Below are 21,764 nucleotides of genomic sequence, written 5' to 3'. Positions count from 1 at the left end.
GGAAGCAAGGCCAGGGCCCGGGGGCCTCCCGCTAAGTGCTCATCCTCCAAGGCTCCCCTTTTCCTTCCTGCTTAATACCACCTCCTGCTGGGCTGTGACCTTTCCCTCCCGCCTTCCGCTTCTGCAGCAGAGATCTTTGGGGTCTCCCCTGTCCCCAGCCTCTGGCCAGAGCTGATTAGATCCTAAGGGACCGTGTTCTCAGGAACCACCTTCTGGAACTGCTGGTCCCTTGGGGTCCCACCTCCAGAAGTGGCTTCTCCTAAGCTATAAGGTCCAGGCCAGAGCTGCTTTGCTGCTCCTCTCGTCCAGGCTCAAAGCAGAAATCAGTCTGGGGCCGGGACTCTGCTCAGAGAGCTGGCCTCAAATGGAGTTTATCCCAAATATCTCCCAAGGGGATAACTTAGCTTTTCACTGAATACCCTTCCCAGTCGCCACTAGCACAGGGGTATCTGGCAGCACCTTGGGGGGTGGGGTGGGGGCAGATGACAAGCTTCTGGGGTAAAGGCCTACAGAGGGGCCTCTGCCCAGGGAAATCATTACCCCCTCTGACCTAGGAATCAGTGCACACAAGTCACAGTGCACTGCTACATTCAGCCATGCCCTTGACAGAGAATTCAGGGGATACAGGAAGGGGGGAGGTGGGGAGGGGTCTTCACTTTTGTCTTCTTTGTCCTTTTGATCAGACAGAGTTGTACCTACAGCAGACAGCTCTGAATTAAAGCATGAAAACACAACAAGATCCTTGGCCTGTTTTCTTTATATTGTGTCTTTTGGGGGTGGGGGTGAGGGGGATGAAGGGGGCTCACACTTGTCCCCACCTGCATGGGGGTCATAACACGCATCCTGGGAAAAGCTGAGCAGACAGATCTTCCTGAGGTTGAGGGAACCAGAGAGCTGCGTGCTTCTGACTCCCCCCCAGGGGGTCACTTGGCGCACCCCACGCCCCCCATCAGACCCGTGGGGCCCTGTAAGTGCACGTGTTCCATCCTCTCCAGCACCCTTGAAGTGGTCCTCACGCCCGTTCTGCAGATGCGGAAGCCAGCTGCAGTCGCTGGGCAGGGGTGCGCAAAAGCCAGGGCCCCCTTCCAGGGCCCCACACTGTCCCCCTATAGTCACCCATGCCCGGGACCGGCGGCATGTGATGGTGGCAAAGCCCAGTCACTGCTCTCAGAGGCAATATGTAGCAAAGGCCTTGGTCTCACCACTGCTTAAAAGAAAACCAGCTCTGGCATGTCATGAGACAGAAGATTCTGGAATTTCAGTTACTTTTGAGGAAGGGATTTTATGTAAAATCAAATATTTATTCAAAGACAGTGACGGGTTATAACTAAATACAGTTTGTGACAAAGAACAACTAAAGGAAAAAGAAACAATTCTCCCAAAAAAATGTATTTGTTCTCTCAAACCGTGGAAATGTTTTTACTGGTAGAGGCAAAAGTTTGAAAGGGACCCAGCTGCAACTTTAGGAAGTGTTTAGTCGGCCTGCCTACGTGCCCAGCATTTAAATCGGCTCAGAGAATCACTGCCTGTGGGCCCTGCCCCTGCCTTAGCCCAGTTAAGAGGCTGAGGCTCCAAGGAGGCCAGTGTGTATAAAGGACAGGCCCATGTGATCCGATGTTGCCCCACCCAGAACGCGCCCGCCTCGAGACAGCCCCGCCCCCAGGCAGAGGCCTCCACAGTCTGTCCCCTGAGGACTCTCCCTTTCCTGCTGGAGGGTGAGAGGGCTGAGCTGCTCTCCCGTGGCTTCAGATGTCAGGGATGGAGTGGTGCATGGTGTGGTGGAGCAGGGCTGGGGACAACCTAGATACAGCAGCAAGGACAGTCGCCAACACTGGCAGCACCTTCCCCCATCCCCGCAAAGCCTGTGCATGCCTTGTGGACCCTCACTACCGAGTCTAAGACCTTCAAATCACCAGAAGCCACTGGCTAGCGTGAAGGGAGGCAAGGGCAGGAGAGCAGAGGGCAGGCTGGTCTGGGCTCTGCAGGAGCCTTGAGGAAGCCCGGGTGGACGGGAGGTGGGGAGCTGAGGGGGGAGGGGCAGGAGGGGACCAGCCTTACTTTCTGACCATGTGCGCATAGATCACAGTGGGGATGATGGCCAGGTTGATGACGTTCCCGGCTGTGGCCAGAATCTCCGTGACTTCTTTGTCCTGGAGAAGGGGTGAGTGAGCGGTCACCCCGGGGGCCAGGGGAAACTCTGAAGGCACCTCTGTGGAGAGGTCAGCACGGCCCCCGCTGAAGGATGCCACTGACATTCTGACATCAGGGACAGGGCTGCCCCTCAGGTGAACAAGAACGTGGGACTCCCACCTGAGGCCCTGTCAGTAAAATGAGCGTGCCCCTCCCCCCCTCAGCTCGAGGGCCTGTGTAGGCCTGACACCTAACAGGGCCTCACAAACGTGACTTTCCCCAAAGAGCCCTGGGAATCTCACCAAGCACACACGTATGCCGTTTCCCAGGACCCCGTCACACTCGGGTTCTGGACCCAAAGCACAAAGAGAATAACCGTGCAGTGGGGGCACAGCAGGGGCTCCCCCACCCTCTTCCCTGGGCTCCTGTCAGCCTGAGCTGAGCCCGTGTGGTACTTCTTCCTCTTACATCTTGTCGACTCGTGAAAAGAGAGGCCCGCAGAAGCCATTCAGATCATGGGGAGAACAAGAAACAAAAGGCATCTACACAAAGTGTGCCAAAGAGTCCAAAGACAAACGCTATGGCCACTAGAAGAGCCTCTGGCCCTTACTCAGACACCATGACCTTTACTTTACACAGGTGTCTAACCCAGGTATGTGTTTTCTTAGCTGTTCCAGGATAAATGGGAGAAGATGTGCTAGGTGGGACTAGTGATGGCCACGGAGTAGAAATAGACAGACCTTTGAGAAGATAAATGATCTCAAGAAGCATAGCTATCTGGGGCCATTCAGCAAAGGGACAGGCCCAGTCCTTAGAGCCTTACGCCATTGTTTGGTAGGATAACTGATAAGTTCATAGTGAAGCCTTGAACCATCAGTGAGGACGAGAGAATCTGCAGCACATTTTAGAAGGACTGCTCTCCAGAACAGTTAAGAACAAAGAACTGTCATGCTTTGAAAGGAGTGGGCTCACTAACACCCAGTAGAGCCAGCCACTCGGAACTGGTGTGACTGCACTCAGCCTTTTAGCTACAACGGATTCCCTTTGGATTGTCACGCCTGATCCCCAAGGAAGGGGAGAGATGCAGCAGGAGGGATGTCAGACAGACATTAGGAAGGACTTGCTGATCACAGTGCTCATAAGCCAGCAGAACAAGCCTCCAAGGAAGGTGGGGAGACTGTCAAGCACAGGGAGGAAGATGTGCGACAGGAACGGTGATGGTGATGGCCCTTGTGAAGCGGAGGAGAACTGGCTTAAAAGACTGTGCCACCTGTGGAGTGAGATGCCACCGCCCAAGCCACCTCTACCCGGGGAGCCCTACCTGTGAGCCCCAAAGCCCTGGCTGCAGCAGGGCAGGGACCCTCACTCTAAATCACAGCTGGGATGAAGAAGCACTCTCGGTCCTGGTGGTATCAAGTCGGGATAAACCACTCTCACTTATCCAGGGACCAGAAGCAGCGTGACTCATCCTCCTCCAGGGTCCATTCCCCAAGGGCACCCACCCCCGAGTCCAGGTCACAGCACTGGGCCTAGACCACTTGCTCCTTCTGTATTTAAAGATAAAACTCGCCACGCAAACCCCCTTGGGAGGGCAAAAAAAAGAGGTCAGAAATGGACTTCTGAAGAGCAATTTTCTAAAATATTCCTATTACTGAACAAGATCCAGGATACAAACAGAAGTGTCACACAGAGTAGGGAGGTGTCCATGCAGCCAGGAGCCACCTGGGCACCTACGTCCTTACACAGGTCATCAACTCCACCTCCACCCCCACCCCCCGGCTCCCTGTCACACCTCTGGCCTCCACGTGTAAGTAACAATAGCTTATATTTACTGAGCAATTACTTTGTGCATGCACTGTGCTCGAAGCTCTGTGTACCTTGTCACATTGAATCCCTGTAGCAGCCTTAGGATGAGGAACTGAGGCTGGGGTGGGGGCAGCAGCCCACCCGCAGACACGAACCTGCCCACCACCTGGCGTGTCCCAGCCCCTGACGTCCCGGGACAGAGCCGCTGCTCTGCCTAGCTTACCTTCAGCCCAATGACATTCTGCCCGTTCACCTCGCACACGTAGTGGTTGACTAGGAGCCCGTTGCGGGCCGCAGAACTCCCTTTGACCAAAGAGATGATCTTCCCCTTCTTGATGACGAAGCCGATGTGGCCTGTGCTGTCCTTGTGCATGGTGACGGTCCGCTGGAATGGCCTGGCAGGGACGGACAGTGATCTGAGCCTGGGGCGTGGCTGGGGGTGGACAGAGAGGCTCCTGGGACCCAGCTACTCACCTGTCCCGAACAACCATGACAATCTTCTCAGCCGATGCCTTCTTCACCACCCGGTGGGCTTTGTCTGTGCTCCACCCGACACAGTTGTGCCCATCAATCTGCAGGATCTGGTCCCCAAAGCGCAGCCCCACCAGGGACGCGGGGGTGTTGGCCTGGACCAGCTGCACAAAGAGCCCCTGGGGGAGGCGGTCCCCACAGTCAGCTCTCCCGGCCCACCATGAGCCCAGCTCCCTCCTCCAAGCTGCTGTTTGCCTCCCGATCCTCCCAGAGCCTGCAGGGCACTGGGACTGCAGCTCTGCGCAGCAGACAAGGGCAACCCCATTTTCCTGGCGAGGAAACACTCCAGGCCACACAGCTAGGAAGCAACGGGGTCAGGAATTCAACCCCAACTGGAGGCTGCACCCCCAACCACTGGACTACAAGGCCTCTCACACTGGCATCCAGGGCCCCCAGCTTCCACTGTCTGCAGACAGCCGCCCAGAAGCCAGATCCCTTTGACTGGGGGGCAAGGAGGCAAGGAGCCCACGGAGGGGCAGGTAGAGGATCCCTGGCGCAACCCAGAGCCAGCCCTCGGGCCTTGTAGGAGGGGCTTGAGAGGAAGAGCCTGGCCTAGGGGTCAGGTGGGCCTCGGCTCCCAGCCCGCGCAGCCCCTTCCTTACTGTGGCTGGGGCTCCCCGCTCTGCCTCCTCTCCCGCTGGTGGACGAGGCGGCCAGAACCCCGGAGGCGCGCGGAGGAGGGCGGGCAACTCGGGCTGCGGGCAGGCGCTGTCCAGCACGCGGGCTCGCCCTCCGCCCTCCGCGGGGCCCTTCCTCTCCCCCGCGACCCCCAGTCCCACCTTGTCGATGGCCCGCAGCCGCAGCCCCGTCTTGCCGCGCTCGTCCTTGCACAGGTGGATCTCGCGCACCCCGGGCTTGACCTCCCCAGGCAGCACGCCCAAGCTGTTCCCGGACACCGGCGCCACCACCTGGTCCGGTGAGGGGCCCGAGACCGCTGCCTGCAGACATCAGAAGAGCAGGCGGTCAGCCAGCGCCTGGGGCCTCGTGCCACAAGAGTCCCCGGGGTGGGAGCAGGGATGGGGTAAGGAGAATGGAGTGGACCCTGGGCCGCTGTCCACCCCAGCTCACACACTTTCCCGCGTGCGGGCGAGAGGGAACATGGCTCAATGACGCCACTAGGGGGCGTCAAAGTCCACACCCCTGAAAAACAGCCGGGAAAGTAGGGAGAGAAGAGAGGACAGGTAAATAGGAAAGGGGTCCTCGTTTTCCAAGGCAAACTGGGGTCAGGAGAAGAGCCCTTTAAAATCCACTTAAAAATAAAAGTTCCACAGAAAATAGTGAACGATGGGGGGAAATGGGCTCAATTTGATCTCTGCCTTGAAAAAAATTAAGGTAAAAGTACCAAAATGAGTGAGTGCTTTCCCCCCTAAGATCTGGAACAAGGTCAGGATGTCCACTCTCACCACTACTATTAAATACAGTAATGGAAAAACTATCCAGAGCAATAAGGCAAGAAAAGGAAATAAAAGGCATATAGATTGGAAAAGAAGACATAAAATGGTCTCTATTTGCAGATGAGATGATACTTCACTAGAAAATTCCAAGGAATCTACAAGTAAACTCCTAGAACTCATAAGTGAGTTCAACAAGGTCACAGGATACAAGACCAACATATACAAAAAAATCAATTGTACTTCTAAATACTAACAATGAACATGTGGAAGCTAAAATTAAAAATACAATACCACTTACAATCACTCAAAAAAAAAAAAAGAAATACTTAGGTGTAAATCTAATAAAACATATGCAGGAATTGTATGCTGGAAATGAAAAAAACACTGATAAAAGATATCAAGGAAGATCTAAATAAATAGAGAGATATTCTGTATTCATGGATTGGGAAAACAGTAAAGCTGTCAACTGTTCCCAGATTGATGTACAGATTTAATGCAATTCTTATCACAATCTCTACAAGATGTTTTGTAGATACATGCAAGGTTAGTCTAAACTTTCTATGAAAAGACAAAGGAACTAGAATAGCTAAAACTATTCTGATAAAAAGAATAAAACAGGAGAAATCACTCTACCAAATTTCCAGATTTATTATATAGCTACAGTAATAAAGACAGTGTTGTATTGGGGCACGACAGACACATGGATCATGGAGCAGAAGAGAGAATCCAGAAATAGCCTCACACAAGGAGGGGCAACTGCTTCTTAACAGAGGTGCAAGAGGAATCCACTGGAGAAAGAAGAGTCTTTTCAACAGATGGTGAGGGAGCAACTGAACATCCGTGGGCAAAATGTGAGCACTGACTCCACAGGTTATACACAAATTAACTCAAATTCAACCATAAATTTAAACATAAAACTATAGCAGTTTTAGAAGAAAGTAAAAGGGAAAATCTTTAGGACCTAGGGCTCAGTACAAAAGTAAAAGGGAAAATCTTTAGGACCTAGGGCTCAGTGAAATTTCTTAGGATACTAAAGCATAATCCACAAAAGAAAAAAATCAATAACTTGGACCTCATCAAAATTAAAGACTTTTTGTTCTGCAAGAAACCCTTTTAATACGATCAAAGGAGAAACTACACAGTGGGAGAAAATATTTACAAATCAAATATCTGACAAAGGACTCTAGAATAAAGTCTCAAATGTTGACTTAGAAAAAACAATCCATTTAGAAAATGAGCAAAAGATATGAAGAAACATTTTACCGAAAAGAATATACAGCTGGTAACTGAGCACATGAAAAGATGTTCAGCATCACTAGCGTTAGGGAAATGCAAATTAAGACAATGATAGATCAATGCTACACATCTACCATAATGATTAAAATTTAAAATAGTGATAATACCAAATGCTGGCAAGGATGTGAAGAAACTGAAAACACTCATGCATTGCTGGCAGGAAAATAAAATAGCACAGCCATTCTGGAAATAGTTTGGCACTTTCTTTTTTAAAGAATTAACCATACATTTATAACACTACCTAGGAATTGCACTCCTGGGCATTTATCCCAGAGAAACGAAAACTTATATCCGTACAAAAAGCTGTACACAAACATCCATAATAGCTTAGTTTATAATAGACAAAAACTGGAAACAACTAAAATGTCCCTCAAGAGGTTAAACAAACTGGGGGTACAGACACACCATGGAACACAACCCAGCGATAAAAAGGAATGAACTGTTGATACAGGCAACAGCCTCGAAGGATCTCCAGGGCAGGATACTGAGTGGAAAGAGTCCATCTGAAAAAGTCACACACCGCGTGATTCCACTTACATAACCTTCTGAAATGGCAAAATTATAGGGACAAAAACACGCTAGTGGTTGCCAAGGGGCTGCGGATGGTGAGAGGGAGGCTGGGAACGATTATGAAGGGACAACACTAGAGATTAGAGATACCTTTGTGGTGATGACATAGTTCTCTATCTTGATTGCGCTGGTGGTTGCAGGTGATAAAATGACATTGAACCACAGACACACATTGTACCAATGTAAAATGCCTGGTTTTGACGTTATAGTGTAGTTACATAAAACGGAACTACTGGGAAAACTGAGTGAAGAGTACAAAGGACTTCTCTATCTTTGCAACTTCCTATGAATTTATGATTACTTAAAAATAAAAAGTTAAAATGAAATAAAATAACTAAAAAATTTTCATTATAAAAATGCATTATCTTTTTTTTTTTTTTTTTGCGGTACACGGGCCTCTCACTGTTGTGGTCTCTCCCGTTGTGGAGTACAGGCTCCGGATGCACAGGCTCAGCGGCCATGGCTCACGGGCCCAGCCACTCCGCGGCATGTGGGATCTTCCCGGACTGGGGCACGAACCCGTGTCCCCTGCATCGGCAGGCGGACTCTCAACCACTGCTCCACCAGGGAAGCCCTATCTGTAATTTTTAATCAAAATTTAGGTTGTCCTAATTATTGGGCCAAAGAGGGATTAAATCGATGGATTAAAATTGGACTATCTGCAACATGACCTACTTTGCTTCTTGTGTGTACTTCCCTACATGACTGTCAGGAGGGTCATTTTGGAGAAACACCCCAGGGTGTCACCAGTTTTTCTCAGGGTCCCACATGTCCTCATCCTTTCTGATTTTTCCTATGAAATCCTCATTTGTCAGTGTGGCAGTTCTCATCCTCATTTCCATCAATTTCATGAAATCCTGCGGCCTTAGTAAGATTTGCATTCGCACTCTGCAGTCGATTTGCACTGGACCAGGGAGGGGCTGGCAGACAAGGACAGCTGACACATGGTCCGCAGGGAGGCTGGAGATGATTGGGAGAGGGTTTGGGACTGATTCTATAGGTGAATACATGTTCAGGAGTGAATATTTCAATGTTATGATTTCCTTTGCTCCCTGAAGCCATGCGGAGCAGGAATCAGGCATTATTGTTTAATTTGGGGAGTGGGGCTGGATGACAAGCCCCTTCCCACTGGACTCTGCCTAACCATGCAGCTGCTGTCAATCACAGGCAGCCCTTCAGTAGAAGCACCCAGGCTCAGGCCAGGTTTAATGTCCTCCCTTCTCCTCCAGCAGGCTCAGGCCAGCAGGTCAGAGGTCAAAGGGCAGGCAGTGGCCCTTCAGCCCCAAGGCCCGCAGGAAACCACGAAACCCCACAGCACTTTCAATGAAGGCTGAAAATACGAAGCGCCATCAAAAAACAGAGGCGCAGCAACGCTGGGGAAAGAGGAGATTCAAGTCTGTTTAAATGGTAAGACCAAGAAGGAGGGCCCACATCAGGCAAGAGACAAATACCTACACTGGCACCTTCTGGAATCTGAGGCAGGTTCTGCTGGACTTCGTGGCTGGAGAACAAAAGACCCATATAACCTTCCAATTCCGACAGGTTTGGGTACAAAACTGATGGGAAGGGAAGGAAGGAAGAAGAAAGGTGTTACTCCGGGCCTGAGATTAGCCACACCTGCCTGGCTCCCAGGTGGTCACTCATTTTTATTAAGAAACAGGGCCTGGGGATGCTGTTTACTCCCAAGAATGCAGTGTAACCCTGAGTTGGCTCTGCACTCCCAGGAACGCTCGCTGGCACTGTGGGTCCTCCCCTCAGACGGTCTGCTTTCTCCAGGAGCAGCCTGGGACGCTGAGTACCTCATGTATCACTTTGGTGTTCAATTTAACTGACTTTATTTGGCACCGGCCAGACCTGAGGTCAGCTCTGGGGAACTGCATGGTGAGGAGGAGAAGAGCTGGGCCTGAGTTCAAGTTTGCTACCACGGGGCCTGAATCAAGACGGCCACGAGCAGCTCCAGGGCCACCACACACATCCTGGTCTCCACATGCAGCCTTCCTTGGTGGCCCCAAGTCAGGGCGGTCAGTGCCCTCACAAAGCTGCAGGTTTCTCAGTGTCCCCCTCAAAGGGTTCTAGGGAGGGTCAACCTGCATATAGTGCCCACGGCTCAGCGGCAGGAAGGAGGCAGGCTCTCAGAAATGTCCAGCAGAGGTCACTCTCAGCCAGGAGAGCCCCAGCCCACTCACTCACCTGACGGCTCGGAGTCTGTTCCCTGCCCCGGCAGGGCGGGCATCCTGGGTACGGCTCTGGCCTCGGCCTGAGGATGGATGGGGAGTGCCAGTCAGCTGTGGCCATGAGCCCCAGAGCCCTTGAGGCCTGGGGCTCCCTGAGGCTGGGGGTCAGGGCATTAGGTATGCTGGCGGCCTGATGGGGGATGTCCATGACCCTTGGAGTAAATATGGCCTCTGCAGATGTCCACGCTTCTGGAGGGAGGTTCTCCCAGGGGCCCGCGACCCACCAAATGTCACAACTCGTTTACTACCTGAGGCAGCCAAGGCAAATTTTTAGTCGAAAAGCCCCCAATTCTCAAAACCCACTAGGACCTCATGTGGGATGGAGGAGAAAAGGGCTTCTGGGGGCTGAGTAGGCCAAACGCCACGGCCACGGGGTTTACTCTGGAAGCTTGTCCTAGAGCATGGGTTCTACACGAACCCGGATGGAAGAAGCACTGGGACAGAGCAGGCACCAGACAGGCCGGTCTGCAGCTGCGTGGTCTTCTCCACCTGCTGTAATTCCATTGCCTTGGCCTCCGGACACCTGCTGTGCTCAGCAGGCCCTGCAGTGGGGACCTGCATGCCCTGGGGCCAGTCAGGAACTCCCAGGGGTCCCCAACACTTGACCCAAGACAAGCCTCCCTTAGCTACCCTGGCGCAATCCAGAAGGCCCCGTCAGGGGACCCCAGGCTTGTAGCCTGGCACTTTACCTGCATGGCTTGGTCCACCTTCAGGTCCTCCAGAGATGGGTACAGGGTGGACATGGCTGCTCTTTGGAACACCCTGCAGGGCACATAGGGTGAGGAGGGCTGAAGGCTGAGAGGAGGCACGGACGTGTGCCACTCAGCACTCTCAGGACGAGAAAGATGTCACAAAGGTATTATTATCCCCATTTTAGAGATGGGGGAGCTGGGATTTGACCCAAAGTCTGTTTGGTTCCCAAGCCCGTGCTCTCAACCCCGCAAAAATCCCATCCCACCATGTTCAGCCGACTCTGGGCTTTAGAACCCGAGACCCGGGGTCACCTATAGCACATGCCGACCAGGCAAAGCAGGATTGGGGGCCACGTCCCTCCCTGTCCTGTTTCAAAGGTCAGACAGGCTTATGAGGTCTGATCACTCGAGACCTAGATCCAGTCCAGCTGGTGGGTAGTGAGTACCTGCTGTATACCCGGCCACCGTTAGGGGTTTGCACAGCATCACCCCACAACTACGCAGGGTTCAGTCCAGTGTCAAGTGGGCGGGGACTTAATATTACAACAGAAAGGCAGCAGGCGCTTTAGAAGTCCTCCCCAGCCCCCACACGCCTCTCCATCTCTGGGCATTTGAGCTCCTACTGCATACCAGCCATTTCCGGTCTCACTGGTGACTCTTGATCTTGACCACAATGAGGTAAGGTCAAAGGCAACTCTTGAAAACATGCACACAAACTGTAGCAGGATTTATACACTCAGCAGAGCATTGCTCCAGAGGGAGAAGGAAATGGGGGGAAGCACGATAAACATTTACTGAACGCCTTCTAGCTGTCCAGAGGAGAACCAGGGACCTCAGAGCAAGGTACCAAAAGAAATTCAAAGAAATTACCTCCCAGAAATGCTTTATTTCCTTCCTAGTTGAAATGTGAGGAAGGAGCAGTTTGTCTTTCTGGATTCTTTTCCGTTTACCCACTAACACATTGTCTCTGTCACGTCTCCGGGCCTTTGTTGGGCCAGTCGTCACTAGCTGGATGTCTCTGCCCCGCCCTCCCACCCTGGCTTCTCAGACTATGAGGTCACTGCTGCTCCCAAGGGCCCTGCCTTCAGAAGAGACTCTGGGCCAGCCTCTGGCCCTGGACTCTTCAATCGTCCTCAGTCTGTCTTCCCACCTGAACTGCAGTTCCTTGGGGTCAAGGGGTGTCCTATTCACCCCACTGGGCCCACATTCTCTGGACCAGGTCCAGATCCTCTGGGCATCTCCCCTGAGTGACCCACAGGGGCTGAGGTCATCTTCATCCATCACTGTTCCTCGTCCTTCCTCTGTACCTGCTGCCTTGACCCTTGTATCAACCTTAACACTCCCCAACGACCTCCCCCATCCCTCCTAATCTGCTGTCAAATCCCATCTCTCCCACATCCCATCCCTAATCCCCATGCTGTCTGCAGATCTCCACCATCTCCCTGCCCTTCTGCAGGTACCACAACATCTCCAATGAGTCCTAGCTCCTCTATTGTTGTTCTCCAGCCGACAGGTCCTTTCTGCATGAGCCTGGAATGTCACGCCCTGCTGAAAACCCCCAGTGGCTCCACACTCTCAGAATCGAGCCCACATTCCCTTTACGATTCCTCCAAAGATTGGAACTGGTGGCTCAAAGGCCAGACGCAAACATTGTAAAGCAATTATACTCCAATAAAGATGTTTTAAAAAAAAAATCTGTTGCCAAGTGCTTTATACATTCAAACTAGCCCCCTAAATGCATAACTCAAGACGCTGCTTTTTTTTTAATTAATTAATTTTATTTTTGGCTGTGTTGGGTCTTCATTGCTGCACGTGGGCTTTCTCTAGTTGCAGCGAGTGGGGCCTACTTTTCATTGTGGTGTGCAGGCTTCTCATTGCGGTGGCTTCTCTTGTTACAGAGCATGGGCTCTAGGCACGCGGGCTCCGTAGTTGTGGCTCAGGGGCTCTAGAGCGCAGGCTCAGTAGTTGTGGTGCATGGGCTTAGTTGCTCCAAGGCCTGTGGGATCTTCCTGGACCAGGGCTCGAACCCATGTCCCCTACATTGGCAGGCAGATTCCCAACCACTGCTCCACCAGAGAAGTCCAAGACGCTGCTTTTAATAATCTAACTTCACATTGCTCCTGAAAAACACGACATTCTGGCAACCCTGGACCGCTGCTGAGTGGCTACAACTGAGTCGCAGCTGACTCCCGGGCGTCCCAGACCCCACCAGCCTCTGCTGTCTCTTACATCAAGACCGCTTTACTCACTGGCACTGAGACCCTATAGACATTTGCTTGCACCCCCCCCCACCCTGCCTAATTCTCCTGCTTTCTTTCTTTTTTTTTTTTTTAAAGAAGATGTTGGGGGTAGGAGTTTAATTAATTAATTTATTTTTGCGGTGTTGGGTCTTCGTTTCTATGCGAGGGCTTTCTCTAGTTGTGGGAAGCGGGGGTCACTCTTCATCGCGGTGCGCGGGCCTCTCACTATCATAGCCTCTCTTCTCGCGGAGCACAGGCTCCAGACGCGCAGGCTCAGTAGTTGTGGCTCACGGGCCCAGTTGCTCCGCGGCATGTGGGATCCTCCTAGACCAGGGCTCGAACCTGTGTTCCCTGCATTAGCAGGCAGATTGTCAACCACTGCGCCACCCGGGAAGCCCTCTCCTGCTTGCTTGCTTGCTTGCTTGCTTGCTTGCTTGCTTGCTTGCTTGCTTGCTTGCTTGCTTGCTTGCTTGCTTGCTTGCTTGCTTGCTTGCTTGCTTGCTTGCTTGCTTGCTTGCTTGCTTGCTTGCCTGCTTGCCTGCTTGCCTGCTGGCCTGCTGGCCGGCCTGCCTGCCGGCCTGCCTGCCTGCCTGCCTGCCTGCTTGCCACACATCCTTCTCCCAACCCCCACCCTCAGCTTCAGCCATAATGAGCTGCTTTCAGATCCTCGAATTAATCGAATTTTCTCATGTCCCCAGGCCTTTGCATGTATTATTATTCCCTCTATTTGGAATACGTTTCTACCCCCTCCACTCCCTACCTAGCTAACTCCCAATTATTTTCAAGTCCCAGACCAGAGGGCTCTTCGTTTAGGAAGCTTGCCTTGATTTGTGCTCCCCCCGCCCCCAAACCCCCCTCCTCACCCAACTCATGTTCTTACTCTGTTGATCATTCTCTCCTCCTGTAGTTGCCTCTTTGTCTACCTATTGGGAGTTCCAGAAGGGCAGGAACTGGACCTTCTAATTTGCTATGGAACTCCTAGCCCCTAGCACGGACACCAATGCAATAATATTTCCAGAAGCAATGCATTCTGCCCGGGCTTCCACTTTTCTCCTTGTAAAGTAAAGCTCTGATGTCCTATGGACATGCACCTTCCTAGGATGGAAACAAGGATGAGAGGTCCCAAACAGGTTTTGTTCGCCTCTCACAGGCTTGTTTTTTTTTTGTTTTCATTTGAATTAGTGCCAACATTTTAAAAACTGGAAATATAAAATTCTTCACTTCTAACTTGTACAGAAAAGAAAAATCACACTATTTGGCAATGCAAGAGCAGGAATCATGCACGGCAACAGTCAGCCAGGCCCAAGTCGCAGCCTGCCATAACATGGGGCTGCACGCACCTCCTTGCTTCCGGAAGTGCCCATCCAGCTGACTTATGCTGCCTGCTTGGCTCCTGCAGGCAGGCAGCCGCAGATCTTTGCCTTAGCCTTTGGGGCAGGAATGATCATCTCAAGAGCACAGGGATTGTCCTAGGGGGAGAGAGAGACTGGCCCTGACCTCCTTTAAATCAGCTGAGGGAAGAGACCACTTTGTCTGTGGTCTTCTCCACTGTGCACACACTCTGGGAGGAGGTACCATCTGCCAAAAACATGCCCTGCTACCAGGATCACACGTGAACGACAGGTGTGAAAATAAGAGGCACCCCTGCCCTGCTTTTTCAAACACTGAAGCAGCAGAGCCGGTTATATTTTCTGGGAGAGCAGAATCAGAGATCTACTTCTTGGAAATCACTCCCAGGCTAAGACCACACAACCCTTCCTCTGTGTCTGGGACCCTTTCACCATTGCCACCTACTCTGGGTGTCAGCTAAGGTTTGGGCTCTGGGTGGAATCAAGAGGCAGGTTTAGCGGTTCATGATATAGTGGGGAATGGCTCCCTGCCAGCAAATATACGTGTCTCATTCAGTCATCCATCTACTCGTTCACAACACTGGAGTGTCCACTGCGTGCTAGCAACACTGGATCTGTTTCAGTCATGCTGATCCCTCTGCTTGGCACACCACCCTTCTCTGCATGGTGCTCTTTCAAGGCTCAGCTCAAATGTTTCTTCTCTGGTTGGCTTTTTCAGACCATGGGACCCCCTGCTAGCTGGCCGGGTCTTCACGTGTTCCCAAACTGACTTGTACCGCCCCTACTGTCAAGTTATTTATCATATTGTATGATTACTATCTGGGTATTTCCTCATACTGGGCCCCAACTCGGAAGGGTGGGGACTGTGTCCTGTTCACCACCCTATGCCTCCCCACCAAAACAGCACCCAGCACATGGATGCCGGCAAAAATTGCTATTCGACTGAATAAATCAGTGGTTTTCCAAGGAACAGATTGGAAATTTGTGGGGGCAGTTTTGGGTGTCACACGACTGAGGGGACACTACTAGCATTTAGGAAGCAGGGAGTAGAGACCCGGACCTCCTGTAATGCACAGAACAGCTCACCCCAACAAAGCTGTCCTGCACAACTTTCCAATACCCTGCCAAACCTTCATGGAGGCAAAAAGCCTGTTTATAACCGTTTTATATGCAAATACAATGAAACTTTCCCTGGTTTTAATATACAATATATTATCCAGAAATGTATACACCAGCTTAACCGAGGAAGTTATTCTTTGTTTTGTTCACTATTGTGGAAAATCACTGTCTATCCTTCTGAGCACAGGTGAGTCACCAGAACGCACCCATGTGTGTCTGCGTTTGTAGCTGTCACAGTGATGGCACACCTGTATACAAATACATTTAACCTTCGACTCAAGATACCACATAGAGGGACTTCTCTGGTGGTCCAGTGGTAAAGAATCCGCCTTCCAACGCAGGGGATGAAGGTTCCATCCCTGGTCGGTGAACTAATACCCCACACAGCCAAACAAACAAAAGATGCCGAATGTAAACTTTGGCAAAATTTAGTTGAATACTATTAAATCCAAACTTTCTCATTTTAAGTTAGGTACAGACGTGACCGGGTGTCATCCAGTCTGAGCTTTTACATAGTGAAGGGCATATTCGTTTATTATAAATTACTTTCATTGCTCTCATTTCTCCTTTATAGTACAGAGAGGGCATCACGTTTATTTTTTTTTTAACCCAGGCGGCAGCGGGGGCGGACACTGAACCACCACTCAAGACGAACCCGCCCCCTCCCTCAGCCTCAATTTCCCGCTTTTTGAATGCAGCCAGGTACAAAACTCCGAGCACTCGGGCACCGGAGAAAGCCCCAACGGTTCCTAGGGCCTGTTCTTCACCCCAGGCCTCAGTTTCCCAATCTGTCCAACGATCTTGGATCAAAGCTCTTCAAACGACTCCCCACCCTGACGCTCCGGTAGCTCCAAACTCCGCCTGAGGCGACCTCCACTGGTTGCTATGGGTTACAGCGCCTGCGCAGAAACCCCGCCGAGCCGCTAGAAGGCGCTGGGGCCGCTAGGGCGCATGCGTGTCACCCACACAGGGCTGCGCGTGGCTACGGACGCTTCCCAGGGTATCCTGCGATTGTGGGGTGGCAAATGGCGGTCTCCTTGCCCCGCGGGTTGCTGGCCGGCTAAACTCACCCGGCTTCTTGTTTTTTCCAGGCGCTCGTGGCTGGCGCGCGCGCATACACACACACACACACACACACACACAAAACAGGTAAAGCAGCAGAGTAAGAGATGGGAAGTCTCGGTTAGGGTCTGCGTCCGCTCTTTACGCGCCTGGAGTCACGCGGATCAAATCGCGCTTTAAAGGGGCGAGTGTCCCTTCGCCTCCCCACGCCCCCGACCCTGGTCCATTAACGGCTTCCCGAAGGGGCGAGGGTGCGGTTGAGCCGCCCCCGGCTGGCTGATAAGATTCCGTTCGAAGGCAGCTGTGGGAGGGAGGAGGGCAAAGTTGACACGCCTGCGCTCCGGGCTGCCTGTTGCTCATAATGAAGAGGAAGCTCCCTCGCTCCCTAGGATTTCGGAAGCTCCTCGGATCCCCGAGTATGCCCTACCGTTGTGACTTCACCGTCCTTCCCACCATCCCAGGTTTCTTGCCCGGCCCTGACTTCCAGTCCTAGTGCTGAGCTGCACGTGCCCCGCCCCACTCCACGAAGATTTACCCTGGGATCCCACCCAAGAATGACTGAGTGCCTGCCCCCCAGGGTAGAGGTCTCGGGCTCGGCCAGGCAGATCACTTTTCACAGCAACAATGGACCCACTGCACATTTTTAGAGATTGAGGCAGTTGGGTTTGCGGGGTGCAGGATAAAAGTCTAGGGCAACGGGGAAGGCCTGGAGGAAGGTAGGAGACGCCTAGTGGACCGTGAAGGATGGAGTTCAGCAGGGTGAGAGTGCAGTATGTTACTCCAGGGATAGGGAGGCCCAGGCTCAAGAGTCCAGCTGCCTTCCAGATCTTTACTACCTCCTGCAGTTTATTCAAATTGAATTCATTTCCCCCAGCTTTGCTGCCCCTCTACAGTGACACCACCAAGTGCACCTCACGGTCTGAGCCAGAAATCTGGGAGTTATCCTTAGCTCCTGCTCTCCAGCCATACCCAGCTCTTGCCCTCAGGAGAAAATATGGGACTTCAACTTGATATTCCAGTCTCTATGATGTGACTCCTGGTACCTTCTCCACTGACTCCTGGTGACCTCCTCACTCTTGCACACTCACCCTGCATTTCATTAATTCCAAACTCACCCTGCTAGTTCATGCCTCTGTGCTTTTACAGTAGGTGCTGTTCCCTTTGTCTTGAATGCCATTCACACCTCCCCCCAGCCACCACCACCTTGTTCATCTGGTGAACCCCTCTTCTTCTCCCCCCAAATCCCCAAAACCAAACACAGCGTTAGGCAAGCCTCCCTTCTCTAGACCACAGAATCTCATATTTGCCTATTCATCATTCATTCCACTACTGTTTATTAAGCACCCACTGTGAGCAAGGTCTTCTGCATTTCCTGGGTTGGATTTCCACTGAGCTGTATTTGTTTGCCTGTCGCCCTCTTTGGTCAGGAATGTCGCTCATTTCTGAAGCCCCAGTGCTGTGCCCACTGCCTGCTACACAGCAGGCATCCATTTACTGTTCCTTAAAGAAGTAGAAAAGCAGACCCAAGGGGAAGAGAAAGCCCCAAAAAGTCCTTTGAAGAAAAACCCTGGCCTAGAAGGGGAGTAAAACCAGTGCCCTGATGAGGTAGGTTGAAAGGCTGGCTCCTGCGGTCTGACAACGGAAGAGTTTGCTCATTTCGGTGCTGATGACTTCCCGAAATTAACTGGCTCCTCTGAAAAGAAAGGAACCCGTCTAACCTATCTCACCCAGAGAAATTTTCCTCTCCCGCCGCATTTTCCAGGATTTCCATCCCTGAGCTGCTGTATTCTGAGCAATAACAACTCCCACAACAAAGCAGCAATCAGGTCCTCAGAGACCAGCAGGGCTGAAAAGGGGTCGCCAGCCCCCATCTTTGGACTTCGGAATGAGAACACTCCTCTGGAACACTTTGTTCCAAAGAGCTGAAACTATGGGACGCCCACTTGTTCCCGTGGACAACTCATCCATCCTTCAGAAGACAGTGTGCGGGAGGGAAGCGTGGGTTAGAGTGTCAGAGGAACAGCTCCTGGAAGGCCAAATTAGCCCAGGGACGTGGTGAGTTGGAAAGGAAGAGGCTGTTGCTAAGCCCCCAGCATGTACTCCCCTCCTTCTCTTAGGCTGTACTACCTGCTGGAGAAAAGCTGTGGACTTCTTCAAGGAGTGCGGACACTCCTGAACCCAGGCGCAGGAGAGGCAGAGCGAAGCCAAGGACCTTGGAGGCAGGCAGGATGGGTTCAGACTGCTGCATCTGACTTGGGAGAGCAAGCATGGACAAGTCCCTTCGGCATGTCATTCATTCCTTTGTAACATGGGTAACAATACTTGCATCACAGAGTTATTGTGGAGATTAATTAAAAGATTCTTAAATAAAAGAGATACGTACAGAAAGCACTAGTGCATAAAGGGCATGCAGTAATCGTTAGCTATTGTTCATTCAGTACATTTACTGGGCACCTAAGTCCCAGTACTGTTCTAAGTACCAGTAATAAGGCAGGGAACAAAAGAAAAATCTGTCCTTGAGTGTCACTTTCTAGCTGGATTAAATAAGTGCTTATGCCACGTTAGGTGGTGGGAAGTGATGGGAAGAAAGATAAAGCAGAGTGGAGGGTAGAGCCTGGAGGTGCGGAAGAGCCTCACTGCCAGGGGGTGGGTGGGTGGGGGGTGACAGGTGGCTTTTGAGTAAAAGCCTAAGTGGGGAGGGAGAAGCATTGAGGCTGAGGGCAAGCCACTGCCCTCTGTTTAGGGAACATCTGACCAGTGAGACTGAAGTCACTTGTTCATAGGGGAAGTAGTAGGAGAGGAGACTGGAGAGGTAGCGAGAGGGACTAGATCCTGTAGGACCTGTGGGTCATGCTGACGGCTTGGCATTTACTCTGATGAGATGGGAGCCCCTGGAGAATTCTGAGCAGCAGAGTGACATGGTCTGACTTTCATTTGAAGGATAGATTAGGGGGCACGGGTGGACAGGGAGCCCAGGCGAGAAGTGATGGTGGTGCAGTTGTTAGTAGTTGGGGCCACCGTACGTACAGCAGCCAGTGCAGTGCTGGCCCAGCACACAGCAGCCCCATCTTAAGCACCATTTTCTGAGGCTTGCTATGTGGAGGGCATGTTCCAGCCCCTTATATCCATTGCCTCATTCAGTTCCCCTGATTGCATGGGAGTTCCCGCAGGAGGAAACCAGTGTTCAGATCAGGCCACTGGCCCCGTTCCCCCAGCAGGTTCTCCTTGCCGTGGTAGGGAGCTTGTTAATGGAAACAGCTTCAGGCAGAGAAGTAAGTGACAGAAACTGAGGCCCCCACTCAGTTCCCTGTGGGAGTTGCTCTTTGGTTTTCCAGGGGCCCATTTCAAGGAGCAAAGTGTGGGTCCCATCTCCGTGAGAACGGACCCAGGCAGTGAGGAGGAGCCTGGAGCCCTAGTGACGTCTGGATAAACATCACCCAGCCCTTGAACCTGGCCCGGGGCTGGGCTCAGAAGAGGAAACCCCAGTTCACATTTCACTGCCAGAGAAAAGCACCTTGAGAGAAAAAGGCCTGGAAGTCCCAGAGGGTCGGGACAGGCAGGGAAGAAGACAGGTGAGAGCAGGTCTCCCTTATCCCTGTGCCCACCTCTAGGGGCCCCTTGCCCTGCTCTTACCTGCAGGCCAGGTGCTGCTGCTCGTCCTTCTCTAGCCACTGCTGATGGAGTCTGGTCCCCTCCCTGGAAGGTGGCGGCCCTTGTCCCAGCTGGGTTCCTACTCCCTGGTCAGCTGACTCACTCTGGACTGGGATGGGCCCAGGTAAGGACCTGTGGCTGACTCAGCCTGCTCCTAGGTCACCAGGCTCAGAGGAGGGCTTTGGCTGTGGTCTGGATGTGGAGATGGGGTCAGGGGCTCACAGCTCCTGTTGAGAGGGTGATGAACCGAGACTTCTTGGCCTTGAGGAAATCGGATTTGGATTGGACAACCAGTCCTGCTGAACTCACTGAGGGCAGTTTGATGGGTCTTAAAAAATGGCCATACCTGGGCTTCCCTGGTGGCGCAGTGGTTGAGAGTCCGCCTGCCGATGCAGGGGACGCGGGTTCGTGCCCCGGTCCGGGAAGATCCCACATGCCGCGGAGCGGCTGGGCCCGTGAGCCATGGCCGCTGAGCCTGCGCGTCCAGAGCCTGTGCTCCGCAACGGGAGAGGCCACAACAGTGAGAGGCCTAAGTACCGCAAAAAAAAAAAAAAAAAAAAAAAAAAGAGGCTGTACCTTGTGAGCCAGCATTTCCTCTTGTAGGAATTTGTTACAAGAAAATAAACAAGTAGGCAGTGAGGTCTCAGGGCCCACCGTGTTTCTTTTTTTTTTTTTTTTTTTTTTTTGCGGTACGTGGGCCTCTCACTGTTGTGGCCTCTCCCATTGCGGAGCACAGGCTCTGGATGCACAGGCTCAGTGGCCATGGCTCACGGGCCCAGCCGCTCCGCGGCATGTGGGATCTTCCCGGACTGGGGCACGAACCTGTGTCCCCTGCATCGGCAGGCGGATTCTCAACCACTGCGCCACCAGGGAAGCCCCCCCCACCGTGTTTCTTATAATAGAGAAATCTAGAAATCCCCAAATGCCCATCGCTAGGGTCAGTTAAATAAGGCAGCATCTGTGGAAGATCACAAAGCTGGCAACGTCCTTAAGGAAGAAGCCATGAGGAAGTGTTCCGGCAAGACATTGAAAAATCAATATCGTGATAACCATCTTGTGTTTTGTCTTCATTTTTTGAAAAGTGAATATGCACTGAAAACAGTCTGGGAGGGCGCATCCTAAAACGCTGGAAATCCGGATGGGGGGATTGTGGGTGGGGTTTGGTTTGTACTTTTGTGTCTGTTTCAAGGTGGTGGGGTTTTGTTTTGTTTGCTTTTGAAGTTAGTTTTTGCTTTGAATGTTTACGATTTTTGTAAGGGGGGGGATCAAATTAAGGTTAATTGTTTTAAAAAGGAATTTAGATGGGTTGTCTCCAGGAAGGAGAACTAGGGGGCTGTGTGCTGAGGTGGGAGGGGATTTTTGAATAGCGCACTTTTTGGTGCCTTTTAAATTTTGAAAAAATTTAACTTTTGACTATCCCTCCAAATAATCATATAAAATTAAACAGAAAAGGGGGAGGAATTTAGCTGAGGTCCTGGTGGGTTTGGATGTATAGAGGTGCCTGTCACACCTGGTGCCTGGGGAGGGCCGCACCCCCCCGTGCTGGGTGGTCCTGGGAGGAATGTTGCAGGGCAGCCGCCCAGGGTGGGGTGAGCGTCGGGGCTGCTCGGCAGGCCAGGCGGGCCCACATCACAGTCCCCATGACGATCCTGGGTGGAGGGGCACTAGCCTTGGGCGTCAGATGCTGACC

The 21,764-nt window shown here is 52.1% G+C and overlaps 1 protein-coding gene across 1 annotated transcript; it reads right to left on the bottom strand.

The window, feature by feature from the left end:
• Nucleotides 1–1,280: 1,280 nt before the first annotated feature.
• On the bottom strand, nt 1,281–20,140 carry SDCBP2 (syndecan binding protein 2). Its single transcript, XM_065892479.1, has 9 exons — nt 20,057–20,140; nt 10,651–10,789; nt 9,918–9,984; nt 9,183–9,283; nt 5,247–5,405; nt 4,411–4,586; nt 4,160–4,331; nt 2,059–2,150; nt 1,281–1,800 (listed from the first exon to the last, which is right to left on the bottom strand). Exons 2-9 carry the CDS (start codon nt 10,702–10,704, stop codon nt 1,746–1,748), a joined length of 876 nt encoding a protein of 291 aa, XP_065748551.1. The 5' UTR covers nt 10,705–10,789; nt 20,057–20,140; the 3' UTR covers nt 1,281–1,745.
• Between the last annotated feature and the right edge of the window lie 1,624 nt (nt 20,141–21,764).

This window comes from Phocoena phocoena, chromosome 15 (genome assembly GCF_963924675.1).
Source record: "Phocoena phocoena chromosome 15, mPhoPho1.1, whole genome shotgun sequence".
NCBI lineage: Eukaryota > Metazoa > Chordata > Mammalia > Artiodactyla > Phocoenidae > Phocoena > Phocoena phocoena.
The sequence above is the reverse complement of the archived record's forward strand: the minus strand, read 5'-3'. Positions and strand labels throughout refer to the sequence as shown.